At 33.7% G+C, this 25259-nt stretch overlaps 1 protein-coding gene across 3 annotated transcripts in view; it reads right to left on the reverse strand.

Moving 5' to 3' along the window:
- Window positions 1-7537: 7537 nt before the first annotated feature.
- Window positions 7538-25259, reverse strand: part of LOC136039559 (neuropeptide CCHamide-1 receptor-like) — a 38892-nt gene continuing 21170 nt past the window's right edge. For all 3 annotated transcript variants that reach the window (XM_065723399.1, XM_065723400.1, XM_065723401.1), the window contains exon 2: window positions 7538-11108. In XM_065723399.1, the coding sequence (XP_065579471.1) occupies window positions 9475-10662 (1188 nt within the window). In that variant the 5' untranslated portion in view covers window positions 10663-11108 and the 3' untranslated portion in view covers window positions 7538-9474. The remainder of the gene's footprint in view (window positions 11109-25259) is intronic.

Genomic DNA, 25259 nt, shown 5'->3' on the forward strand with positions numbered 1-25259 from the left:
TTTTTATTTAAATTCTGATCGTTTCATAAATAATGCTTGGAAATCCAGCTCCCCTTCATGAAAAATTCCCTTACCCCCTGAAAAATTCCTCGATGGAAAGATCCTTCCATGTAACCTTCTCCTCCTGCCCCATCTCCGTATCAGAAAAAATCCCCCCTGAAAACGTCTGTATACTTACCAATCACTGGTACTATATGTAAACAATAGGCAAAGTTCACAACTTTCAGCCCTTCCACCGAGGAATGTGGGGGATTAAGTAATCCTCAAAGACATATTTATTAGATTTTTTGACTATGCTGAACAAAATGGCTATCTCAAAACTTTGATAGGGTGACTTTGGGGGGGATGAGCGTGGAAGGGGGCCTAGTTAACCCCATATTTTATTTGTTCACTTAAAAAGGGCACTGGAACTTTAAATTTCCGTTTGAATGAGGCGTCTCCCGATATTGTAGGACCACTGGGTCAATACGATCACCCTTGGGAAGAAAAAAAACAAATAAATACGATTTTCCACATTTTTGTCTATAAAGCTAGAAACCTTTACATTAGGGTTCTCTGATACGCTGAATCTGATGGTGCGATTTTCATTAAAATTATATGACTTTTAGAGGTTGTTTCCCTCTTTTTCAAAAATAAGGCATATATTCTCAGAGTCGCAATTGTTTATGCGTAGGACTAAACTAGATGAAATTTATGTATTTTAAAGTCAGCATAGAAATCTAATTCTTTTGATGTATCTATCGGTATCAAAATTCCGTTTTTTAGAATTTTGGTTAGCCTACTATTGAGCCCAGTCGCTCCTTAATTACAGTCCGTTACCACGAACTGTTTGATAATAACAATGAAATTCAAAAATCAATTGCAATTTCAGTAATTATTTCTTTTATACATCGTTATATGTCGAATAGTCTAATTTCAGTAATCTTATATGCTTCAAATTAAACAATTCCACAAATTAAACAAACAACAACAAAATTCCACATTTTTGCAGATAGGAGCTTAAAACCTTTACAGTTGGGTACTATTGAGCCGGGTCACTCCTTACTTACAGTTCGTTACCACGAACTGTTTGATAATAGCAACAAAATATAAAGATCAGTTGCAATTTCAGTAATTATTTCTTTTATACATCGTTATATACCGAATAGTCTAATTTCAGTAATCTTATATGCAGCATATCAAATACTTTCTTCTTTAAAAAAAAATTAAATGCTTTGAAAACCAAGCCGTGAACTGCTAATTCATAAGCTAATTCAAAAGCTTTCTCAAACAAATTGAACAGATACTTTCAACAGTTACAAATTTTCTTCTCGAAAGTTTCAAACAGTTCGTGGTAACGAACTGTAGTAAGGACCGGCTCAATAGTAAACGAAACTCTAAAAAACGGAATTTCGACACTAAAAGATATATCAAAAGAATCGGATTTTTATGCTGATTTTAAATATATAAATTTCATCAAATTTAGTCTTAGTCATCAAAAGTTACGAGCCTGAGAAAATTTGCCTTATTTTGGAAAATAGGGGGTAACACCCCCTAAAAGTCATAGGATGTTAACGAAAATTACACCATCGCATTCAGCGTATCAGAGAACCCTATAGAAAAAATTCCAAGGTCCAATCTGCAAAAATGTGGAATTTCGTATTTTTTGCCAGAAGACAAATCACGGGTGCGTGTTTATTTGTTTTTTGTTTTTTGTTTGTTTTTTTTTCCCCAGGGGTCATCGTATCGACCAAGTGGTCCTAGAGTGTTGCAAGAGGGCTCATTCTAACGGAAATGAAAATTTCTAGTGCCCTTTTTAAGTGACCAAAAAAATTGGAGGGCACCTAGGCACCCTCCCACACTCATTTTTTTCCCAAAGTCAACAGATCAAAATTTTGAGATAGCCATTTTGTTCCGCATAGTCGAAAACCATAATAACTATGTCTTTGGGGATGACTTACCCCCCACAGTCCTTGGGGGAGGGGCTGCAAGTTACAAACTTTGACCAATGTTTACATACAGTAATGGTTACTGGGAAGTGTACCGACGTTATCAGGGGGATTTTTTTGGTTTGGGTGTGGGGTTCAGGGGAGGGGGCTATATGGGAGGATCTTTCCTTGGAGGAGTATTTCATGGGGGAAGAGAAATTCAATGAAAAGGGCGCAGGACTTTCTAGCATTACTATAAAAAAAAACAATGAAAATACAAACATGAAAAGTTTTTTCAATTGAAAGTAAGGAGAAGCATTAAAACTTAAAACGAACAGAGATTATTACGCATATGAAGGGTTCTAAAAATACTTTAGCATACAGAGCGAGGTATTTAGGAGGAGATAAATACTTCGCTCTTTATGCTAAAATTTTTTTAAATAATTTCAACTATTTATTCTACGGCCTTTCTGATTCAGGGGTCATTCTTAAAGAATTGGGATAAAACGTAACGTAAGTTACGTAAGTTATGTACGTTTGTTACGTAAGCTAATTCTTAAGTTACGTTTTTTTTACTAATAAAAACGTTCGTTAAAAATTAAAAGATCTAGTTGCCTTTTTGAGTAACCGAAAAATTGGAGGGCAACTAGACCTCCTTCCCCACCCCTTATTTCTCAAAATCGTCTGATCAAAACTAAGAGAAAGCCATTTAGCCAAAAAAAGAATTAATATGCAAATTTCATTTTAGTAATTTATGTACGGAGAGCCAAAATCAGACATGCATTAATTCAAAAACTTTCAGAAATTAAAGAAAAAAAAAACAAGTTTTTTTAAATGAAAGTAAGGAGCAACATTAAAACTCAAAACGAACAGAAATTACTGCGTATATGAAAGGGGCTTTTCCTCCTCGACACCCCGCTCCTTGCGCTAAAGTTTGATTCTTTCTTGTAACTCTACTTTTTAAAACAATAAAAAACTTTAGCTTAAGGAACGGGGTGTCAAGGAGGAAAAGCCCCTTTCATATACGGAGTAATTTCTGTTCGTTTTGAGTTTTAATGTCGCTCCTTACTTTAATTTAAAAAAACTTATTTTTTTTTATTTAATCATTTTCAAAAGCCTTTTCAAATGCCTTATTTGCAGCAAATTATGTAAATACTTTCTTCCTTTTAAATGCGCTCATTTCAGATGCGTAGAAAATCAGTGAGTGATTTATTAATTAGCAACTTTGAAATATTGCTTTAACAAATTAAAAAGATGAATTCAAAAGTAACCAATCTTCATTCTAAAAGTTTTATTTGGAAATAAATTTTAAACACTTTTCAATTAAACTTAATAAAAAAAAAGTTTTGACAAAAACTTCTTAAAATAGTAAAACTAGATTGAAAAACATGAATATAATTATTTTAAGTTTTTTTTAGCAGCAATATTATTGTGATTTTTTGTCTTTTTTGTTGATAGGCACAAATGGCACTGGGCTTTTAAAGGACCATGATTTAGTTTTCATTTGTTGGTTCATAGTAATTTCTGGTTCTTTCAACCTTAGGCTATTTAAAAAATTTAATTTTACTCGTTTTACGTTCTATTACATTTTATAAAAGCTTCTTTTTTTATCTGCTTCATATCGTTTTGATTTATTTTTAATTGGAATATTCTTATTCCTTTAAGCGAATAATTGGAGAAAATTTTTTCGGATTTTTTTTTTTCGTGTGTGGCAAATCGATAAAACCCCTTTTTTCTAAATCTATCGTCTTGATGATAATTTCCCGAGCCCTTTATTACTCTATTCTAGTGAAGCCAATAAGATTAAGATACATCGAGCAAATTTTGGACCCGAGTGAGGCGTGAAGAATCGATGCAGTTGGGTTTTTTGTCTACATTGAGGTCTTTGTGGCACATCATAAATGCTCTGTAAGTTTCAAGCAGAATAGAGAAAAGAATTTTGAAGCTGTTTTCTTACGCAACAAATCACGAATCACTCTACGAATCATTGCAAAGGTTGTGCCTTCTCTGAGGCTCTGTTAGCTTCGTTAACTTGTATTGTGAGTTTCTCGATGATTGGAGAAATTTCATCAAATTTTTTGGGTTAAAAACCGGTGCAATAAATTGTACTTGAGTCCCTTTGTCCCATTCTACGCGTCCTGTAAATTTCAAGAAGATCACAAACCATTACCCAGATCTTTTTTGTCACGAATCGACACAACGTCAAGTCACGTCATAAATCACGTCATGTATGATGAACCTCTCCAAACGTCACGAATTGATGCAGAAAAATTTCTTACGAATGTTACAAAAGTACAAATTTTACAAAACAATACAAATGTTAAAATTTTCTTACAAAAGTTTCTCTTCATATGCACCTACTTGATCTCTTCTGCATGGCTTGTGAGTTGTGAGCTGTCGGGAGATGTTAGATTTTTAGACACATTCTGAGTGTCTGAGATAGATCCAACATTTTTTTTTTTTTTTTTTTTTTTTTTTTTTTTTTTTTTTTTTTATGGTTTGCATTCATTGAGATCGTCTTAGCCAATTTTACACGCACTGTAATTTTTAAGCCCATGGGAGGAACAGTATTTGACTCTATTTGCGGATGTATTAAAACAAAATAAGCCATTTTTATTTGTCTTTCGGGGATGGCCCAATTGTGATCACTGAGACCTACGGGCGTGTTTGTGTCACAAATTGATAAAAAGTAATTTTCGTGAATTTGTGCTGCTAAGTCCTCTTATCCAGTGTACAAACTATAAAACGATTTTGGTCCATTTTGGGGTATCACAAATCAATTCAGCTTAAAATTTTGAATTTGAATTTGCAAAATTTTTAATTTGCTTGTCTTTGCTACTGTATCTTTACTTAGTCTACATAACCTGTTAATCCCAAGCCAATTGGAGTCAAATACGTTGGCCCATTTCAGCCGTACGAAGCCATATGATTATTTTTTACACAATAAACTTTAGGAAATCTCTGTGCTTTATTTAGGTAATGAAACTAATGAAGTCAACATGATTTTGGTGTCAAAGTACGACATTAAATATGGGTTTTATTTCCCATGGTCCTCAAGCTTTCCCACACTATATGTACAATTTTCTCATATAATTAAAGATTCCGAGGGGTATGTTGCCACCGCTGTCTTTGAAAATTTATGCATAAAAAATTACGAAAAATGAAAAAAGCTTGATAATTTTTTCATTACTCAATTTTTTAACGTATTTTTAATTTTTACTCACTAAGGAGGTGGGGGGGGGGGTTGTGTATGCAAGAGGAGAAGCTGTAAAGCTCTGATTAATAATTTTTATCATTGATATTTTAGTCCCCTAAAATTACTTCCCAGCCTTTCCAGTCCAGAAGGGGCCACACGCCCCTTTATGATGCAGTTATAAAGTTGAACCTGCAAGAGGTAGGTAGAGAGAGGTAGTAGCTTTTAAACGAGCCATTATAATCTTCTATGAGCTCTTGTGGCCACCTGATAGCTAAATAATGAGATGCACATCGCTAACCATGCATCGTTGCCGCATTTGTGTCATTATTACCTGATTATTTACCTGGCATTTGTGTCATTTGTGTCATTATTACCATTTTGTGTCATTATTTTTTTGTCATTTTGTGTCAGTATTGCGGCATTTGTGTCATTATCACCTGATTATTTACCTATTACCTGGTTATTTATTAATGAACACGGAACTCACTGTGGCATTGACATAGTACTTTATTGCCATGCTCCAAGAGGGGGGCCTCAATGACTTTTGTAACCTGCCTTTTAGAGCACGACCTTCTAGACCTCTAAACCTGCCTTTTAGACCATGAAAAATCGAGTGATTATCTTAGACTTTGTGTCCCTGGCATTTTGACTCTCTTTGGGCAAAAATCAAGGTTTAGTGGCACAAAATAACAGAAAAAGTAGCATTGTTGTGGCATGATCTCTGTTCTTGCTTAACAATGGTACTAGCAATAGTGATTTGCTTTCAAACTGGGGCCTCTTCCACCATTCTATAACCATTGGTTAGATACAATTGTTTTCTGTTTTCCATGCAAAAAATTGATTTTTCTTGTTGTTCAAACTGGGTTGGCAAGGGGAGGGTGGGATTCCACTATGGTGGAATTCAGACTTAAATGATTCCAATGGTGCACTTATTATTTTCATCCAAGACTTTTTTCGGGTGGTTTCAGGCTCTCTTTGAGATTCTTATTTATTTGTTTTTGCAGTAAACCCTTACTACATAAATTAATAAAAATAATAGCTACTATTCTTGAATCAGCCTCAAATGAAATTTATCCTCATTAGGAATTTTTTTTTCAAAACACGTTATTAAGCTTGTGAGAACTATAGGCCCTCACTCTAGTGAGGACTGCAACCTAACTGCAACTGCTCTAGAACTGCAACCTCACTAGGTTGCAGTTCTCGTTGCAGTCATGACTTTTTTTCTACTTGTTTTAGGCATCAAGATTGCTCCGAACTTTTTTTACACTTTTAAAAATAATATTATTTCATTTTTTATTTAGCCTGGTTTTATAATATGTTAGTTTTAATAATTTTGATTTAGTCCTAGATTTCGCGCATAACAGCTAAAACATAGGATTGTTGATTAAATTTAGAAAAAAAAATTGGATCTTCAGTGTAAATATTGAATCAGTGCAATTTTTGTGCAATAGTTTCTTAAAATTTCCTTAAACTAATAATTTGGAGCTTCACAGGGAAGGGTATTTTAATAAGCATCTGCCTAATTTTGGTCTTGTACTGGGGAATGATTCCATCTTGAGCCGCATTCATTAGAAGACCTTGAGTATAGACCAGCATTTTCATACACGCCTTTCAACATGGTTTCAACTATAAGTTCATTATGAGTTTTTTCAGTATATTATTGGATTCATTGACTATATCTCTTGATAAACTGTCGATGGTAGCAGTTATGTTTGCTTGAGCCTTGTTTTACATTGATTCGTTTTTATATTCCTTGGTGATATTATCTGCCAGTGCCCTTTTTACTTTGCCTGCGATTTCACTGTTTTTTTGCCATATTATTAACAGCTCAGTTCCAGAACTATCATTAAGGTAACAGTTTTGGCACGTAGACAAGATGTGGCTTATGATATTGGTAGAGAAGTACGCCTGTCTTCTTATGACTTTCCGTGGAATGCTAAGAACTGAAAGCTGGCGGTAGGATTTATCACTAGATAACGTGTTACCACAATCACTAGCAAGAAGTTGAGTCTCATCATCAACTATTATTTTTATGTTGACATTCTTTTTAAGTGATATCATTCTGGGGATCTCACTCTCGTATATCCACCATTAAAAGAGTTAAATTTTTTCGGTGCTCCAAAGAAATTTATTCTCCCACTGTCATGACAATGCACACATACGTTTCCAATAGTGTTACCACTAGTGCTTGCTTCATAGTTCAAATATTTGTCTTTATCATCATTCAATGCTACAATAATACTATCATGTGTACACACTTTCTTGAAATACTTCATCTTCTAACTATGAAACAAGCACTAGTGGTAACACTATTGGAAACATATGTGTACATTGTCATGACAGTGAGAGATTAAAAGAATTTGTTTCTTAGGATGCCTAGATTTTAAAAAGAGTGTCAAAACCTGGGTTAGTAAATAAAATTAAACTCGGCGAATTTTATTATAATTGACACAGTTTAATATAAATGAAGTAATCATAAATTTAAGATAATTTAAGCATAACTATTTACATTATAAGCATATAAAAACTTTCGGCAAAATGAACTTTTCTGATTCGTATACAACGTACTTCAACTAACGTGCTTAACGTAACCAACGTACTTAATTTGAAAGACAGAATTCATTTCATAGGCATAACTAGATATAACAAATTAAAGGGGGGAGGAATCATACATAAAAGAATTTGTTTCATTGGATGCCTAGATTTTAGAAAGATTGCCAGAACCTGCGAATTATACAAAATATATAGGCCCAAAGAACCAGAGAGAATACTTGTAGTAAAATCTCGTGATTCGAAGTGTTTGTTCTTTTTACTGGTTTGAAATCTCACACAGGAGAACCAACCGAGTAATATTGAAATTTTCACATTGTTTCTTTGGTACAGCCAATCTTGGAGAGGAAGCAAAAAATTCTAGATCAAAGATCTTTCAATAGAAGAAAGCGCCATCTATTTTCTACACAGGCGCCATTATCCTACGTTACTGTAATACGTCAGCCACTCCCATTTTGACATTCTTAAACCCGGCCTGCGTCTAACTATTATCAATTCCCTCCTTAATTGCGCCTTCAGACCGTTTTTTTAGAGTGAGGGAGGAATTCTAGATCAAAGGTTTTAAACCTGAAGAAGTCACCGCATTTCTTTCTAATGAGTGAAGCTGTTTCCCCATGTCGTCTGTGAAACGTCAACACCTCCGATTTTACCGTCTTTGACTTAGCCCATGCTCAATTAGAGGCGTTTCTCCCCTTATTTCCTCTTATTTGTGTCTTTAGACGAATATTGGAGAGGGGTGGAGGAATTCCAGATCAAAGATTGTATAGCTGAAGAAGCCACAAGGCTATTCCTAATAAGAGGAGCCACTTTAATACTTTAGCGTCAGTATCCCTGAGATTAAGGTTCTCAACCTTCCACTTCATTTAGTTCAGGGCCATTGTCCCCTTATTTTTGCTTAATACTGCCTTTGACCATTTTGAAGAAGGGGGGGGGGAGGAATTTTTGATTGAAGATTTTACACTAGAAAAAGCCACCAGATTTTTTTATAAGAGAAGTCGTTACCCTATATTGTCTATAAAATGTCAATAGGTCCAATCTTGAGTTTTTCAAACTTATCCCTCCTTCAGTTAGTGGCCATTCTTCCCCTCACATCCACTTTCCGACATCATAACTTTTGTAAAACCTAGTCAAAGAAACACTTTCGATAAGTTTGTCAGTAAAATTTTGAGAAATCCGATTTTGACGCTCTCAAGTTCGACCCACTTCGATTAGTTGTTTATTCACTCTTTTTCCCCTTTTGTGCATTAAAAGAAATTTATGAGATATTTTGAGGGAGAAATAAGCCACTAGATTTTTTCTAATAAGAGGAGCCGTTTCATTGCGTTGTCTCTAAAACATCAACAACTCCAAGTTTGATTCATTCCAAGTTAAGTTATTTGCTATTCTTACCTCATTTTGCCTTACTTCCACCTTTGGATCAATTTTGGAGAGGGAGGGAGAACTCTTTCGAATAAGAGAAGCCGTACAACAACAACAACAAGAGAAGCCGTTTCTTCATGCTGTCGGTGAATGGTCAACAACTCCGATTTTGACGTTCCTAAACTCGATCCACATTTGATTACTGGCCAGTCCCCCTCATATCCCCTTATTACCAGCTTCCGATCAATTTTGGTGGGAGAGGGAGGAATTCTAGATCAAAGATTCTGCTGTAGAAGAGGCCACCAGATCCTTTTAATAGGACAATTCATTTCCAAACTTTGTCTGTAAAATGTCAATAGCTTTGACATTCTGAAACTCACACTTCATTCAATAAGTAGCCATTATCCCCTTATTTTTCATAATACTTCCTTTTGAACGATTTTGGACAGAGAGCGAGAATTTCTAGATTGAAGATTGTGCAACTGAAGAAGCCGCCAGACTCTTTCTAATAAGTGAAGCCGTTTCCCTACGTTGTCTGTAAAACGTCAGTAGCTCCGACTTTGACGTTCTCAAACTCGTCCCTCGTTCAATTTGTGGCCATTCTCTCTGCACTTCTGTTTTTCGACATAATAAGTACTGCACAACAAAGTCAAAGAAACACTTTCGATAAGTTTGACTAAATAATAAAAGTGCTAATGGATTGGCACACGAATTTACGTACACTAAACAAAAAGAAACAATACGAAAATAATTCCAAAATGGAGTAAAACTATCCACAGTATGGTCGTGAAACCAAAACCAAAAAGTAAATACATAATAAGGGGTAAAGCAGAGAAAAAAGACAAAAACAAAAATCAAAACCATTTTAGCGACTTTCTTCCGCACTATTAAAGTATTTCCATGTCTCATCATATCTCCTGTAACTCCACTGGCCTGCCTCATTAAATGTAAAGCCATTCTTATATAATAATAGCTGATTACAACTAATGGCAGCGCATAATAGACAATAAATCTACCAATAATTATACCATGATGATACCCCGTTGAGAGCCATGCCAACGGGTATGGAGAACAAAAGTCGGTATCTTTTGTTTTATTATAGAGCTCGCCATTATCCCGATAGATCACATTAGCTCTTACTGTCTCAACCCTTGTATTAATAGCAGTTGGCACAGCTATCAAAGAAGATGCGAGCCATATGCTAATTACTGTTAGTATTGTCACCCTACTCCCTTTATGTAAATATTTTCCTAGGGGGTCGATAATAGCCCAATACCTTTCGGCACTTAATACAGCAAGTGTAAAAACAGAAACACCAGTAGAGACATCTTTCACAAATTCACTAAATATACAAATTATTTCACCAAAGTGCCATGATTCAAAGGTGTAAATCCATGCAGTGAACGGCACAGTTATGAGAATCACAAGTAAATCACCAATTGATAAGCTTAACACAAATGTGTTTGGAACCGTTCTCATTGCTCTGTGCCGACAATATATTACTATCAAAGAACCATTGCCGATAATTCCAGTGATGAATATGAAGGAAAAAATTATTGGCACGAAATATGTCTCAGGCCTGATAGCATAGGCGTGAAATTCTAGATCAGTTTCCTCCACTATCAGAGGCACATCGTAGTTATTATCCATTTCAAGAAAATATTTAGAATTTAAATTGCATTTTCTGTATTTTTTATATATTTTTTCCAGTATATAAAATGATAAAAACAGATAATATCAAATCGACGATATTCTTAGTAACAACACTTGAACTGGTAGATATTAACCGTTTTTATGCTTTAAGCGTTGTCATGCCACACTTTCAGCATTCTGTGGAATATTTTTGAAAAATTTCAACATCTTTAAATCCTCGGATACAATCTGGAATGTTGTGAGAGTATTTCCGTCATATTTTAATAGTCTGTACATGGCTCCATATCATCATTTATCCTTAGAGCTCCTAATGTTTCACTGCCTCCTATTAGACTCCTACTGACGTCACTAGAGTCTGAAGAAATCCGTTTAGTCTTCTGGATATAGCTCAAGAATAATCCCCATGAGTATAAACACCAAGTCTTTGTGTAATGCAATAATACCTAGAAATAAAAACTTTGGAAATAGTTCAAACTATTAATGATAAAGATGACACCGCAGGTTCAACTGGGAAGATCCATTATTTTAAGTTCAAAGCGAAATTTTACATCACGGCCATTACATAGGCATCACTGATAAAAGGTAAAACGGAAAAAAGGTAAATAATACGACATTGGACTTTACAGTCTCTACCGCCAGGTAGGGACTGTAGGGGTGGTGTTGATCTTTGTTTAATGGCCCTTCAGCCAGGAAGTGCAAGTCTGATAGTTTAAATAGCTTACAGTACAGAAAGTATACCTACACACTACCCTATAACGCGTTCATGATGCTATAACTGCACAAACAAGTTGCTCGATGTCATTTTCTAAGGTTATAACGCAAAAAGGTTAAAGTAACAAAGACAGAGAAAATGAAAAATGATGGCTCGGATTGGTTAAGAGAAATCTTAGACAACCATACATGTCTTAAAAAGTTAGGAAAACCAGGGATTTAGTTTTTTTTATGAAAAAAAACCGTATGCAAATACGCAGTTTTGGTAGCAGCAGGTGCCAAATAAAAAAAATTGGCAAAAAATCAACAAAAAATTAGCTAAATACATAGGGTACACAATAGCTTATAGAAGTGCTGCTTTACTTTGAAGGTAGAGGTATCTTGAACCGACATATTTAGTGTTTTTTCTTAATTAAAAAATTGTCTCAACTGGATGTGAGCTTATTTCATTGAGCTCATTTTGAAATTCTGAAATCAACTTGAAATTTACCGTTAATTTGGGTCTTTGTTATTTCAAAATACATTTAATTCCAAAGATATTAATCTTCGAAATTGCTCAATAAAATGTATTTCATTGTTTCAGAAACTAAGTAATTCTTTTAACACAGAAATGCATTATTGAAAAATTACGTGTATAATTTTGAGTTGATAAGACAGCACCAGGGGGATGAAGATCAATCGCTTCAATGGAGTGATAGTGGGCTATGCCCCGCTAGGTTTTGAACAATAACTTTTGGGGGTATTTTCGTTGAAAAATTCCTATTTTTTCTATTTTTACTGAAAAAATTTACTCCGCCTCTAAATATTGAAAATGAATTTTTCTCCGCCCCAATTTTTTTTTCAAATTGACGCCGCTGATGAAGATTAGTCACAAGTTCGAAGGAAAATTGACGCCGCTGATGAAGATTAGTCACAAGTTCGAAGGAAAATTGACGCCGCTGATGAAGATTAGTCACAAGTTCGAAGGAAAATTGACGCCGCTGATGAAGATTAGTCACAAGTTCGAAGGAAAATTGACGCCGCTGATGAAGATTAGTCACAAGTTCGAAGGAAAATTGACGCCGCTGATGAAGATTAGTCACAAGTTCGAAGGAACTTATTTATATGTGCTCGAAAAGCAAAAAGCGTTTATTAAGACAAAAAGGAGACATCCTTACCCATATTAGGCTTCTTGAGGTGATCTGAATATAGATCAGAAAAGTAGATAGTTGTCTCTCCATTTTTTAGTTTTTAGTTTTTTTTGTGAATTCATTTCCCTAAACTTGCCTACATAGACTTAAGCCTCCTGTACAATTTTCAACTCATGAATTATGATCTTTTGGCGATTAGAGAATGGTTCGATATACTCAGTGGTGGTACGGCCATTCTTGTGCGTTGAGCAAAACTTTTAGTAGCCCCCCCCCCTGTCTCCCATGAAAATTTTCAGGCCGAATTAGAAAAAAAATAATTTATTACAAAAACAAATTTTCAATTTATTAATTAATTAACAATTTATTTTGTTATTATTTTTAATTTATTATTTAAATTATTTATTTAATTCATTATTATTAATTATTTTAATTTAATTATTCTAATTACTATTATATATTTTTTTTCTGGACAGACAAACTAAAACGAACTCTATTTGAACTCTTCTATGGTGCTCAATCACATTAGCAACAATTGTATATAGAGACATTGTCTTATTTATTTCTTAGTATTAAATTTCATTTAATTAAAAGTTATTTTAGATTTTATCTTTGTTTCTTAGTGTATAAGAGTAATCTTTCAACTTTTCCCGCGTAAATTCTATAATCTAAAAAATCGTCTTATCGCCAATGCTTGCAACGACGTGGGTATTACGTCCCAGTTTAAACCAAAGGGACTCAGAGGCCTTTTAAATTGATAGGGTTTCAAATAGCAATCAAATTTCAAATAGGGTTTCATATATATATATATATATATATATATATATATATATATATATATATATATATATATATATATATATATATATATATATATATATATATATATATATATATATATACATATATATATATATATATATATATATATATATATATATATATTTGTATGATACTTTTAAAACTATTATATAGAAAACTTCATTTTTTGCAATACGAACTTTAACTAGTTAATAATTGAATCAGAATCATTTACAGCTTACTAAGAGCAATGTGCATTAAAACATTCTCTGTTTTATTATCATAACACTGAAAAATTCAAAATTGTTAAGACTGCCCTGATTAAATATCATTATATTTACAAATAGATTGAATTCGATCATCAGCTGCCTTAGTTCAGTTACGTCAGTAAACACCGGCTCCCTTCTATTAGATATATATAAAGATTAGCATCTTTATATTTCTCTATAGCCGTCAACGAAGTAGTCAAGTCAGGCCGTAATAAAACAACCCCATTAGGAATAGACTTCCGCAAGTCAAATTCAACCAGCCTGTTTGTCGAAGTTGCGACAGATAAAGGGTTTTGACAAAATTGGACGCAGCTATTGAAAAAACAAGGAAACACGTAACACTTTCTTATGTAGTAAAAAAGGCAATATCTTGTTTAAAATGACCTATGAAAATTATTAAACTCCCCCTAAGCGTTATTGGCTTTACAAGCCGTAATCTCACCAAAAATAAAGTTTGAGGTGAAAACAGTCCGTTTTTGAAAAAAAAAATTAACGGAAGTTTTTGAAGAAATCGAAGGACATATACAAAATCCGGTTCCTACGTTTAATTTAGATAACTAAGCTGTTTCAGACTAGGTGTCATTCATATTTTCATTTATTTCTACCATTTTGAAATAGAGCTTCTTAGAAATTGGAGTGCGCGTGACAGTTTATTTTTTATTTAATTACCAATGGTGTTTTTATAAGAAATACTTACTACATATTTTTGGCCATGTTTAGGAGTATAAACATGGAATGTCTCACTAAAAAAATACCAATTCCTGAGAATGATATTGAGCATTGTTTAAGATAGGAAAATAGCATTATATCAAAATGGAGTAGATTCATCTTATAACGCCTTATTTTATACAGGCAAAATATCCGGTTCGTTTTCGTTTATCTTTTTGCTCTACTACCCATAGTCCCCTTTGTTTTTTTCATCTTGTGGTTTTTCTGTCTCTTTGTTTTTATTTTATTAATTAATTAGTAACTTTTTAATTATTTTCGTTTATTTACTGCCCCCTTTACTTTATTAATAAAATTATAAAACTTACAAAATGATTATAGCCGTTAGATTATTTGTTTGAAATTTTGCGCCCTAAAATTTCCCCACCCAAGGCAAGTGCCCCTCTATCTCTTCCCAAAAAAGTCCCTGGGCATGCTTAAATGTTAATCATTAAATCTTAATTATGAGCATGACAGTCCCAAATCAAATTGTAATAAATACAAGATTGTTCAGGGTGGTTGCTGATATACCTGATTGCAAATGAGAGGCAGTTAGAGCAACACAGACACCGAAGGCAAAACGCGTTAAGCGCATGTCTTAAAAGTGGTTGACATTTTCGGCCTTGTTGAAAGCAGAATCATGCAATCATTTTTTGATTCATGGGCACTAGGTAGGGTCCTTGGATAATATCCCTCTCTCCCAGACGGTTAAACCCTTTAAATCCCCAAAAGACTAGATCGTTGTTTGCACTTTCCTGAAATTGCAGAAAGTTATTCTTTTATGATTACAGCATTGAAAAGCTAAAAACTAAAGAAAACAAGAATTAATTTTAACCAAAAAATCAATTACCGGTATGGAAAAATATCCATGCTGCTCTAATTTCCACAAATTTATTACCATAAAGCCTCTGATTTTTTTGTTTTTTTTTTACGAATAATGCTTTCGCGACAACCAAGTTAATTTTATTTATCTAACAATTCACTAATCCATTTTTTTCACTAATTTCAATTAGTTTGAGCAATCCATTTTCACTAATTTGGTTTTCCTTTTAAGTCAATTTCTATCAAAAGCTTAGAAAATCAATTGGCTGAATAAAACTTCCAATTTAGGCTATTTAATTAGTTTCCAATAAATTAAGCTTCGAGTTTGCTTTTCTACCTTTCATGGAAAATCTCTGGTTACAGAAAAGATATTAATTTAGCACCGTCAAATTGAAAAAGTAGGAGGGGGCTATAAAATGTTTAAAAGATATCAAAAATTTTGGGGGAGGATCAAACCCCCTAGCCCATCCCCTATATAAGCCCTTGGGGGTCATATTTTAAAATTATAAAGATTTTCTGGTAGTGTAACGTTTTCATCAGCGTTGCCATGTTGAGCCATGAAAATGAATAAGCAAAACTTATGAATTAAATTTAGAAATACTTTTCGTCTGCAAAAATTCAAACATTAACAATCTGTTGATTTCCAAAGACAACTTCGCCTTCAAAATAAAAACTTTTCTTAAGCTGTTTGATGCTATATAGTTTTGCCAATTTTCAACCCTTTTCGATATTTTTTTCTTATTTGTCACCCTTTCTTTTGCCAGTTTATTTCTTATTTGCCAGTTTTTCACCCATTCCGTTATTTTTTTTTATTTGCCACCCTGTTTTAGTCAGTTTATTTCTTATTTGCCGGTTTTTCACCCCTTCCGTTATTTGCTTCTTATTTTCCACCCTGTTTTTTGCCAATTTATTTCTTATTTGCCAGTTTTCCACACTTTCTGTTATTTTTTTTTTATTTACCACCCTTTTTTGCCAGTTTATTTCTCATTGGCCAGTTTTTTCTTGTTATGAAAAACCGCATAACTGCACACGGAGTTCTCTTCGTTAAAAATTTATTTCGGATTTTTTTCTCTGATTTTTAAAGTATTGATGGTTGTGCAAGTTTCCAATTAACAAATTCAAACAATCAGATGCCATTTTCACTTGCCTTGGTACTTTATGGTGTACGTTGTAAACCATATGGCTTATGATTGATATGGTTACAGATATGTATAGTTGTGCAAGTTCCCACTTAACCAATTCAAATATTCATATGTCATTTTCACTGACCTTGGTACTTTATGGTGTTTGGTGTAAACCATATGGCTTATGGTTTACATGGTTACAGATATATGGTTCTGCAAGTTTTTGTTTCCGTTTAAAAAAAAAACCTCTCCTTGGTGATTTAATCAGTACGATTCTTTGTGTTTATATTGAGGAAAATAAGCTTTGTACTCTCAACCGTAAGTTTGCCGTATTTACACTCCAATAATGCATTGTATTGGCAAAATTTAATGAAGTGATAAATCGTAAATTTTGCTTTCCCAATGTCCCAATGTCTAACCTGATGAACACTGACTCAAAGTCCTCCTTTGAAGGAAAACGTATGAATTCGTTTTATATTTTTATTTTTATAATATAATATAAAAATATATACGTTTTCCTCCTTTGAAGGAAAACGTATGAACATTTACTGAATTCATACGTTTTCCTTCAAAGGAGGACTTTGAGTCAGTGTTCATCAGGTTAGACATTGGGACAAGACAAAATACCAGCGATCCAGAACGTTGATGAGATTTTATTAAATTTTTAGAAAATAAGAGCATTAAAAGACTTTTGACCTACAGCTGGTATTAAAAAATTTGACCTAGGATATAAGAAACAGCATAGACATTTTGTTTCATTTTGTTTGAACCTTAAATTAGAAAACAACTCAGGCATAAATAATAGTGCGTAGTGTTCACCCTGCTTTGTGTTTTGTTGCGTTAATTACCATATTCAACATGTTTAATAACAACAAAAATAGTTTGTGAAATGTGAGTTTCTTTCGTTTTTTTCTGTGTGTGTGTTTTTTTCTGTATTTTTTCTAGTAGTTTTTTTTCCTTTTTTTCAAAAAATGAAAAAAACTATTATTGTCTCCCTTTTCCTTTTTCTGCTTTCCTTCTTTTCCAGATTCTCCGGTTTCCAGTTGTGAGGCCGAAATATTTGCATTTATTATTAAAATTTTACAGGTTTTTAACATTTTCCTTTTAAGTATAGATAAAATCGCAGCGCGGTCTAAGAAACAAGGATGCTAGTTAACGAAAAGGTACAAAGAGGGGGAACTCGAGCAAAGAAAAAGAGGAGGGGTCAATATTTTCTGTTTTTTTGGTTGAGAACAACAGAAGTATTTTCCAAAATCTAGGGAGCGGCAATTTTTTTCAATTCTTTTTTAAAAAGAAACAAAAAAAATAATTTTCAAAATCTAGTGGATAATCAAATCTAGGGGGCAATTGACCTCCTTCCAATTAGAGCCCCTGCTGTAAAAATTATTATGCGTGTCTAAGGAGGGGAGAAATCACGGAAAGTTAAGGATGAAGGCAAAAATTTTCTCTCTGTTTCCTTAATGAAGAATTAAAAAGGCTATTTTCAAAGTCTAGAGGGGAAACTATTGTTTTAACTGAAAATGCAAAAAGCAATAATTTTCAAAATAAAAAGGGGTATGAGTTTTCAAACTTATAGATTTGATAATTTCCAGTCAAATCTAGAAGTCAACTGGCAATTCCCTTACTGCAGCCTCTTCTTAGCACCTCTTCTTAGAAACTAATAACGCCTTCGCATTATCATCGACGACTTAATGATGTATCTAGAGGGGGCAATTTTATTTTAACTGAAAATATAAGATCAATAATTTTCAAACTCAAAGGGGGGGGGGCAAATCTAGAATGCAGCTAGAACCCCCACCCCACCTCTGCTTAGCGTTTCAGCCAAGAAATTAATAACGCCTTTGAATTAACATAGCGTACTTAACGATATATCAAAATAATAAGTCAGGAGATATATTCGTTGATGCGTCAGAATTTTAGTGAAGTCATTCGGTGATCAAAGATACACATAACTAGTCTATGAGAGATAAACATATTTCAGCTCTTCTGCTTTTGCATAATTATTATTGACTAATTACTTTTTAAACAATACATCAAATTCTTTTCAAGTTGACTTATAAATAAGCTTTCGTAATTTTAGATAAGCTACCACTTCAACTGCAAGACCCTTCACCTCAATCAATCACTCAACGTCATTGATTTCTAACTGTTGAAAAATTAATAAGGGGAATACATTTACAGACAACTGACAACAACGACAGGAATGCTGTCACTGCAAGAAACTGAGATAGTTATATGACAGAGACAGTTGTATGACGCTCTGAACCTGCCAGAGGTTAACTATTTTAAAGTACGACATACAAGCCAGTATCCAAGGGGTTTGCTCCCCCCCCCCACCAAAAAAAAATTGACTAATAAATCCGTACCAAAAATTATATTAACAATTTTTTCTTACGTTTTAAAAGTTTTTCAATTTAATTAGCCTATCTCTAATGTTTCCTTAAGCCTGTGTCCCTGTAAAAATCTATGCCTAACCAGTAAGGCACACAGGATTTTTGTAGGGTGGTGATGATAATAGAAAATACATTTTATTTCATATTTTGAATAAGAAGTGCCTATAAATTCAAGAAAATTTAGGGTTATGGGGGATTCAGGCCCTGAGGCCCTTGGCGTATATTCCTGTCCCCAGTAAATGATTTACTCATCAAAAATAAATTCCTTCGTCTTTGGCTGAATCTACGTATTTTTGTCGCTGCTTATGTCAAAACTAGGGAGATCACGACGGGAAACGGGAAACACGACGGGGAGAATTGATGCTAAGAATAGAGGCAGCCGTGTGACTACTGTAGATTTAATTCCGGTGTTGGCACAACTTCATAAAAAAAAGTAAAAAATAATCCAGTCATATTTTAAATATAAAAGTTATCGCGATAATCATGAAAAATGGAGATCTAGAATAGGGGTTAAAGGTAAAGCCCGCCTAAAAAGTCAATCCACGCAAAGTTCAAACCTGTTAAGACAGCTCTGTAAAACTCAGCCCAGCAAAAGTCGTCCCAAGCAAAATTATACCCACGTAAAACTTAATCCGAAACATCAGTGATAACACTGACAACACAGTAATTGCAGTGATATCCCTGAACAAAATACATTTTGTTCAGTGATGCATCACATTTTTTTTCTATGCATGTTTGTTACATTTCTATAAGTCGGACTATTTTTATGGAGGGGGGGATAAATAATAATAAACCAAATTTTATTTGATTATTTGAATGAGATTTGCCAAGAAATTCCGGCAAATTTTGAAGTTTAGTGGGAGCAGGCCCCAAGTCCCTCGTCCCCTCCGTACGTCCCTGTTTCAGGAGCCTTTATTTTTCAACCATTTCTGTAAGAAAGAAAAGATGACACAGCATTTTGGTAAAAGATACACTTCCAAAAATATTGGGAACTAAATAATATAGGGGGAAATAGATCGAACCATTGATAGAACAAGCTTGTTTGAGGGGTTAAATTGAAACCCAAGTGATCCGAAACCCCGAGAAAACGTCTTAATTGCAGTAACCATTTTGCAACCGGCATTTGAGCAGGTTAGTAGTTGTGTGAAGAAATTTTCAAAGGAAAGTGGTTTGCAGCACAGGGGGAGCAGAAACCTTTTTCCTGCTGAGACCAGATGTGCTGTCTCGCCTGATGCCTTCCACCCCTAGTTGCTTATCATTATTTCTAGTAATCTTCTATATTTTCTTTAAACAAAAAACTAAATCAGCAATAAATCGCTAGATTGTTGGCGAAAACCAATGAATCATCCAAAAATCACTAAAATCTAGTAATTTTTTTCACTGGGTGGCAACCCTGGACTCCAGACCCACTGTACTCTGTTGTATTATAATAGCCTGAATCATTATTATAAAATAAAATAAGTTTTTCCAGCACAAATTTTGTTCATTTTTGACTAGGGACAAACGTGGATAGTTATTTAAGGAAATTTTCGAGAGGGGAAAAATTTCTAAATTGTCGGGAAATCGCCAAAATACTGATCTCTTGGACCCCCATTCAAGATCCCCACGTATGAACACGGCATTAGACTTTAAGTCCCTACCGTCAGTGTTGATCTCCATTTCATGGTCCTTCAGTTAGGAAGTGCGATGTGAGGGAGGGGGTTGAGGGTCTGCCATCCTGTGCTTTTGCACACCTTTCCTATTTACCTTCCCCAGATTTCTCCAGGTACCGATTTAGAGCTGGGTTAACTATGGCTGAGCTTACAGTGTCACACCACTGACCCCGTTCCAACCCAATTAACCAGCGACACCAGGACTCGAACTCTTTTCTTCATGGACAAGTCAAGTCAAGGGCACTAACCACTTAACTAAAACTCGACTAGGTATTCTCGCTTATCGAAATGCTTAGAGTTGTCAGCAAAGAATCCCTCATATTCACATTCATCAAAATTTGAGGTAATTTTTCAAAATTAGCTTGTTATGCTTAAATAAATTATCTACATTTCTAAATATATGCAGGAATTTGTCAGGTTTATCAGTTGTAATCTCTGCAGTGTGAATTTTCGTCACGTAGTCATGTTATTACAGCATTAAGCATTAAGGCCTTGGCAATTAGTAATTATTATGTCAGTGACCGTCCTGCTCAACCAAATGACTTTCAAATTTAACAGAATTTTGTCATTTCTAATTTATTTGCCTAAGATCTTAGCAGCGTCAAACTTAAGGGCTTATTAATGTATATCATTAGCTTATTTTTTTTATTTTTACTATTCTTATTAAATCGCGAAGGTATTTACATTTTAACCAGAGACATTCATTTATGTAATATTAAAGGAGAAAAGCTTACAATTCAGTGACAACCCTGTCAACGAGCCCTCTTCTTCATTGACAACCCTGTCAATGAGCTCTCTTCTAACCAATGAACCGGAAGCTACTGTATTTATGACCCGGAAGTAATTATATTGTTCTGCATAAATATCAATCGTTTTAATTGTAATACTTTAGTTTATCTCCTGTTGTATGTAACTGAAATATCCAGAGTTTTTGTATCTGTTTAAAATGACTTATCCCTATTTTGAAATTTAATTTATTCTCGTTACATAAATTTTTGTGTCTCAGCTGAATAAAATTAAAGCTGTTTTGCGAAAGAGATTGAAAAGCTGTCTTTCTTTTCACCGAGCGAAGGTCTGTCTGCATGAAAAACTCCTCCAAGGAAAAATGCTTCCACTTAGCCCCTCCCCTCAACCCCCAACCAAAAAAGAATCCCATGAAAACGTCTGTAGGCTACATTTACCAATAACCATTACTGTATGTAAACACTGATCAAAGTTTTTAACTTGCAGCCCCTCCCCCGGGGACTCAGGAGGTGTAAGTCATCCCCAAAGACATAGTTATTATGTTTTTCGACAATGCTGAACAAAATGCCCATCTCAAAATTTTGATCCGTTGACTTTGGGGAAAAAATCAGCTTGGGAGGGGGCCTAGGTGCCATTTTATTTTTTGGTCACTTAAAAAGGGCACTAGAACTTTTAATTTTCGTTAGAATGAGTCTCGCGACATTCTAGGACCGCTGGGTCGATACGATCACCCCTGGGAAAAAAAAAAAAAATAAAGACGCACCCGTGATCGGTCTTCTGGCAAAAAACACGACATTCCACATTTTTTTAGATAAGAGCTTGAAACTTCTACAAGAGGGTTCTGTGATACGCTGAGTACTATGGTATGATTTTGTTAAGATTCAATGGCTTTTAGGGGGTGTTTCCTCCTATTTTCTCAGGCTCGTAACTTTTAATGCGTAAGACTCAATTTGATGAAACTTATATATTTAAAGTAAGCATAAAAATCCGATTCTTTTGATGTATCTATTAGTATCAAAATCCCGTTTTTTAGAGTTTCGTTTACTATTGAGCCGGGTCACTCCTTCCTGCTGTTCATTACCACGAACTGTTTGATATTAGATTTAGTGTGTTACGTAAACCGGAAGATTTGGTGTATTAAAAATTACGCTTTTCTTTTCCATCCTCCTCCCCCCTAAAATATTATAGGCGCTTGTATGTCAGACTAAGTGCCATACCGCGACCCAAGAGGGGTCTCCAGAATTTTTACTGGGGGGTGGGGGTGGGAGGGAAATACGGGTCCGTAGACTGATAATCAAGGGGCATGGGATATATAATTATTTTTTCCACATTATTAGGGGGGCAACTACCCCCCTCCCAAGCGATGCCGGCGGAGTGACCCTCTCCTTAATTAAATCCTGGCTAGGTGCTTGTACTATGGGTAACATCCCTATGCCCTCAAATGAGAGCAGTTGTATTTTGCCTCTTGCTGTCATGTTGTCAATTGTCTTGAAACCTTCAATTGTCATTGAACTGTCAGATTTCGACCAAATTTGGAACTAGTTTCATACCGGCTTCTACAGCTACTTTTCATTTTTACTTATTATTGTTTACTTATTATTTTTTTTACTATTATTATTTTTTTTATTTATTGTTATTATTTTGTTTATATATATATATATATATATATATATATATATATATATATATATATATATATATATATATATATATATATATATATATATATATATATATATATATATTATATGTATATATATATATATATATATATATATATATATATATATATATATATATATATATATTTATTATTATTTTTATTATTATTTTATTATTTTTTATTATTATTAACTTATCATTATTTACTTTCATTATTACTTATCATTTTTACTTATTGAAAACAATTCTTTAAGTACGCTCTAAGCCATCATTTCTCAAGCTGGGATCGGAGCACTTGTTGCAGAGATGATTAATTACCACCTTGATTTTTGAAATACGTTTTTTTTTTTGGTATGTTCATTGAAAAGTTCGGAAAAACAACAAAATTGCCCTCCTAGAATTTCAAAATAGGCTTTACGCCCCTCAAACTGCATTTTCCCAAAGTGTTGCCCCTGTGCATTGGTCCCAGTCCCAGGGGCAATCAATCCCATATAAAACGGGCTATAGACAGAAAAAGAAAAGCTTATATCAACTTAACATTCGTTGGTTAACTGTCATATTTAATTAATTAATTAGAAAAAAAAACTTTCCAGAAAAGAAGTTTCTTAAAACGAAATCTTGAAAAGAGTAAAGGTTAAATTCAATAAGCAAATCAAGCTTAAAATGAAGAAAAACATTTTGCTTTTAAAGTGTAAATGAAAATCAAAACAAACAGAAATTAAATAAACAATCATAGTAAAGAAACATGCAATAGGTATTAATATGAGTGGATAAATAAATCTTAAAACGAGTGAAACTTAAACTGATTATGCAAATCAAGCTTGAAAACAGCAAAAGTCACTACAAGTAATACTTTTGGTTTTGCCTCGTTCTTTCACTGTAAAAGTATGAAACCTACTGCATCATTGGCGTTTTACTGAAAACTATGTGTCCTGAATAGTCTTGGAAAATACAAAAAAAGAATAATAAACTGAACGTCTGAAATAATGTTATTAATTGTAGAAAAATCATATGTTCAAGATTTAATTTCACTGTAATTTTATTTTCATTTTCAATTCTGTAATAACATAGTATTGTAATGTAATACGTTTGCTGTGAAACACCAATGACGCAGTTGGCCTTAAAATTGAGTTAGGAAAGGGGACAGAGTCAAATCTTGTTTGTAGTGAAGCTATATTTGTTTTGAACAAACTCGGAAAGAACTAATAAAATTAAATTGAATATTTGATATTTATCGATATTAATTGCTGAAAGCTTATCAGTTCAAAATTTAATTTTACTGTAATTTTTATGTTTATTTTTAATGTTGTAATATGTACAAGAGAAAATATTTGTAATATAATTCGTTGTTAGTAAAGTGCCAATGACGCAGTAGGTTTTAGACTTTTACAGTGAGAGAAAAATGCAAATCCCAAACTTTGTTTGTAGTGATTTTTGCTCGTTTCAAGCTTGATTTGCATATTCAATTGAAGTTTCACTCGTTTAAGATTTATTTATTCATTTATACTAGTACCTATTGTATGTTTGTTTGCTATAATTGTTTATTTAATTTCTGTTTGTTTTGGAATTCATAGATACTTCAATAGCAAAATATTTTTGTGCGTGTTAGTCTTGATTTGCATATTCAATTTAAACTTTACTCGTTTTATGATCTATTCAATCGTTTATATTAGTACCTGCAGTATTTTTTTTCTATGATTGTTTATTTAATTTTTGTTCGTTTTGGGTTTCATTCATTATTTAATAGTAAATCCTGGTCATTTTGAGTTTGGCTTATTGTAGGTTTCTATTTCTTATTTAAGTTTAATATTGCCTTTACTTTTCTTTAAAAAACTTTTTTTTCTAATTAATTTATGTTCGTTTTTTTCAAGTTTCAAGTTTCTCAAAATTCCCTATTTCAAAATAATTTCTTATTCCAAAAAAATAAACAGTCTTGTTAAGAACTAACAAAATTAAACTTAATATTCGATATATAATAATATTAATTGCTGAAAGCTCACTAGCTCAAGATTTTGTTTAAAACAGGGCCGAAATTAAAGCTTTAACGCTTTTAGGCCCAGGCACCTTTGTCGCTTTGTTTTTGCGATATTCACGGGAAAATTCCCAAAATTCAGGGAATAGTGAAAGCCACAGGGCCTATTGGTGAATCCAGGTCTGGTTTCACTGCGATATTTGTTTTATTTTCAAAGTTGTTATAAGTACAAAACAAAATATTTGTAATATAGTTCATTTTAGTAAAGTGCTAAGTACGAGTAGGTCTTATGCTTTTGCCCTTAGGGAAAGGGGCAGTAGCCAAACTCTTCTTTGTAGTGAAGGGTCTCTTGAAGTGATCTCTTGAAGTGATAGGTCTCTTGAGCAGTTTTGGAAGGAGGTAATAAACTGAATTCCCGTAGTTTTGGGAATAGAATATCGTTAATGAGTTTTTTGGGTAAGAGGGGGCAGGTGGGCCAGGGGTCATCTTCCATGATTTTTGCAATAAAATATCGTCAATATTTTTTTGGAGGGGGATGTAAGGCCATGAAGGGAGGGCCAGCTCCCATGATTTATTAAAAATTGATAATTGTTGGAGGGAGGGGGGTTGCGA

The sequence above is a fragment of the Artemia franciscana genome, chromosome 19 (genome assembly GCF_032884065.1).
Source record: "Artemia franciscana chromosome 19, ASM3288406v1, whole genome shotgun sequence".
NCBI classification, from domain to species: Eukaryota; Metazoa; Arthropoda; class Branchiopoda; order Anostraca; family Artemiidae; genus Artemia; species Artemia franciscana.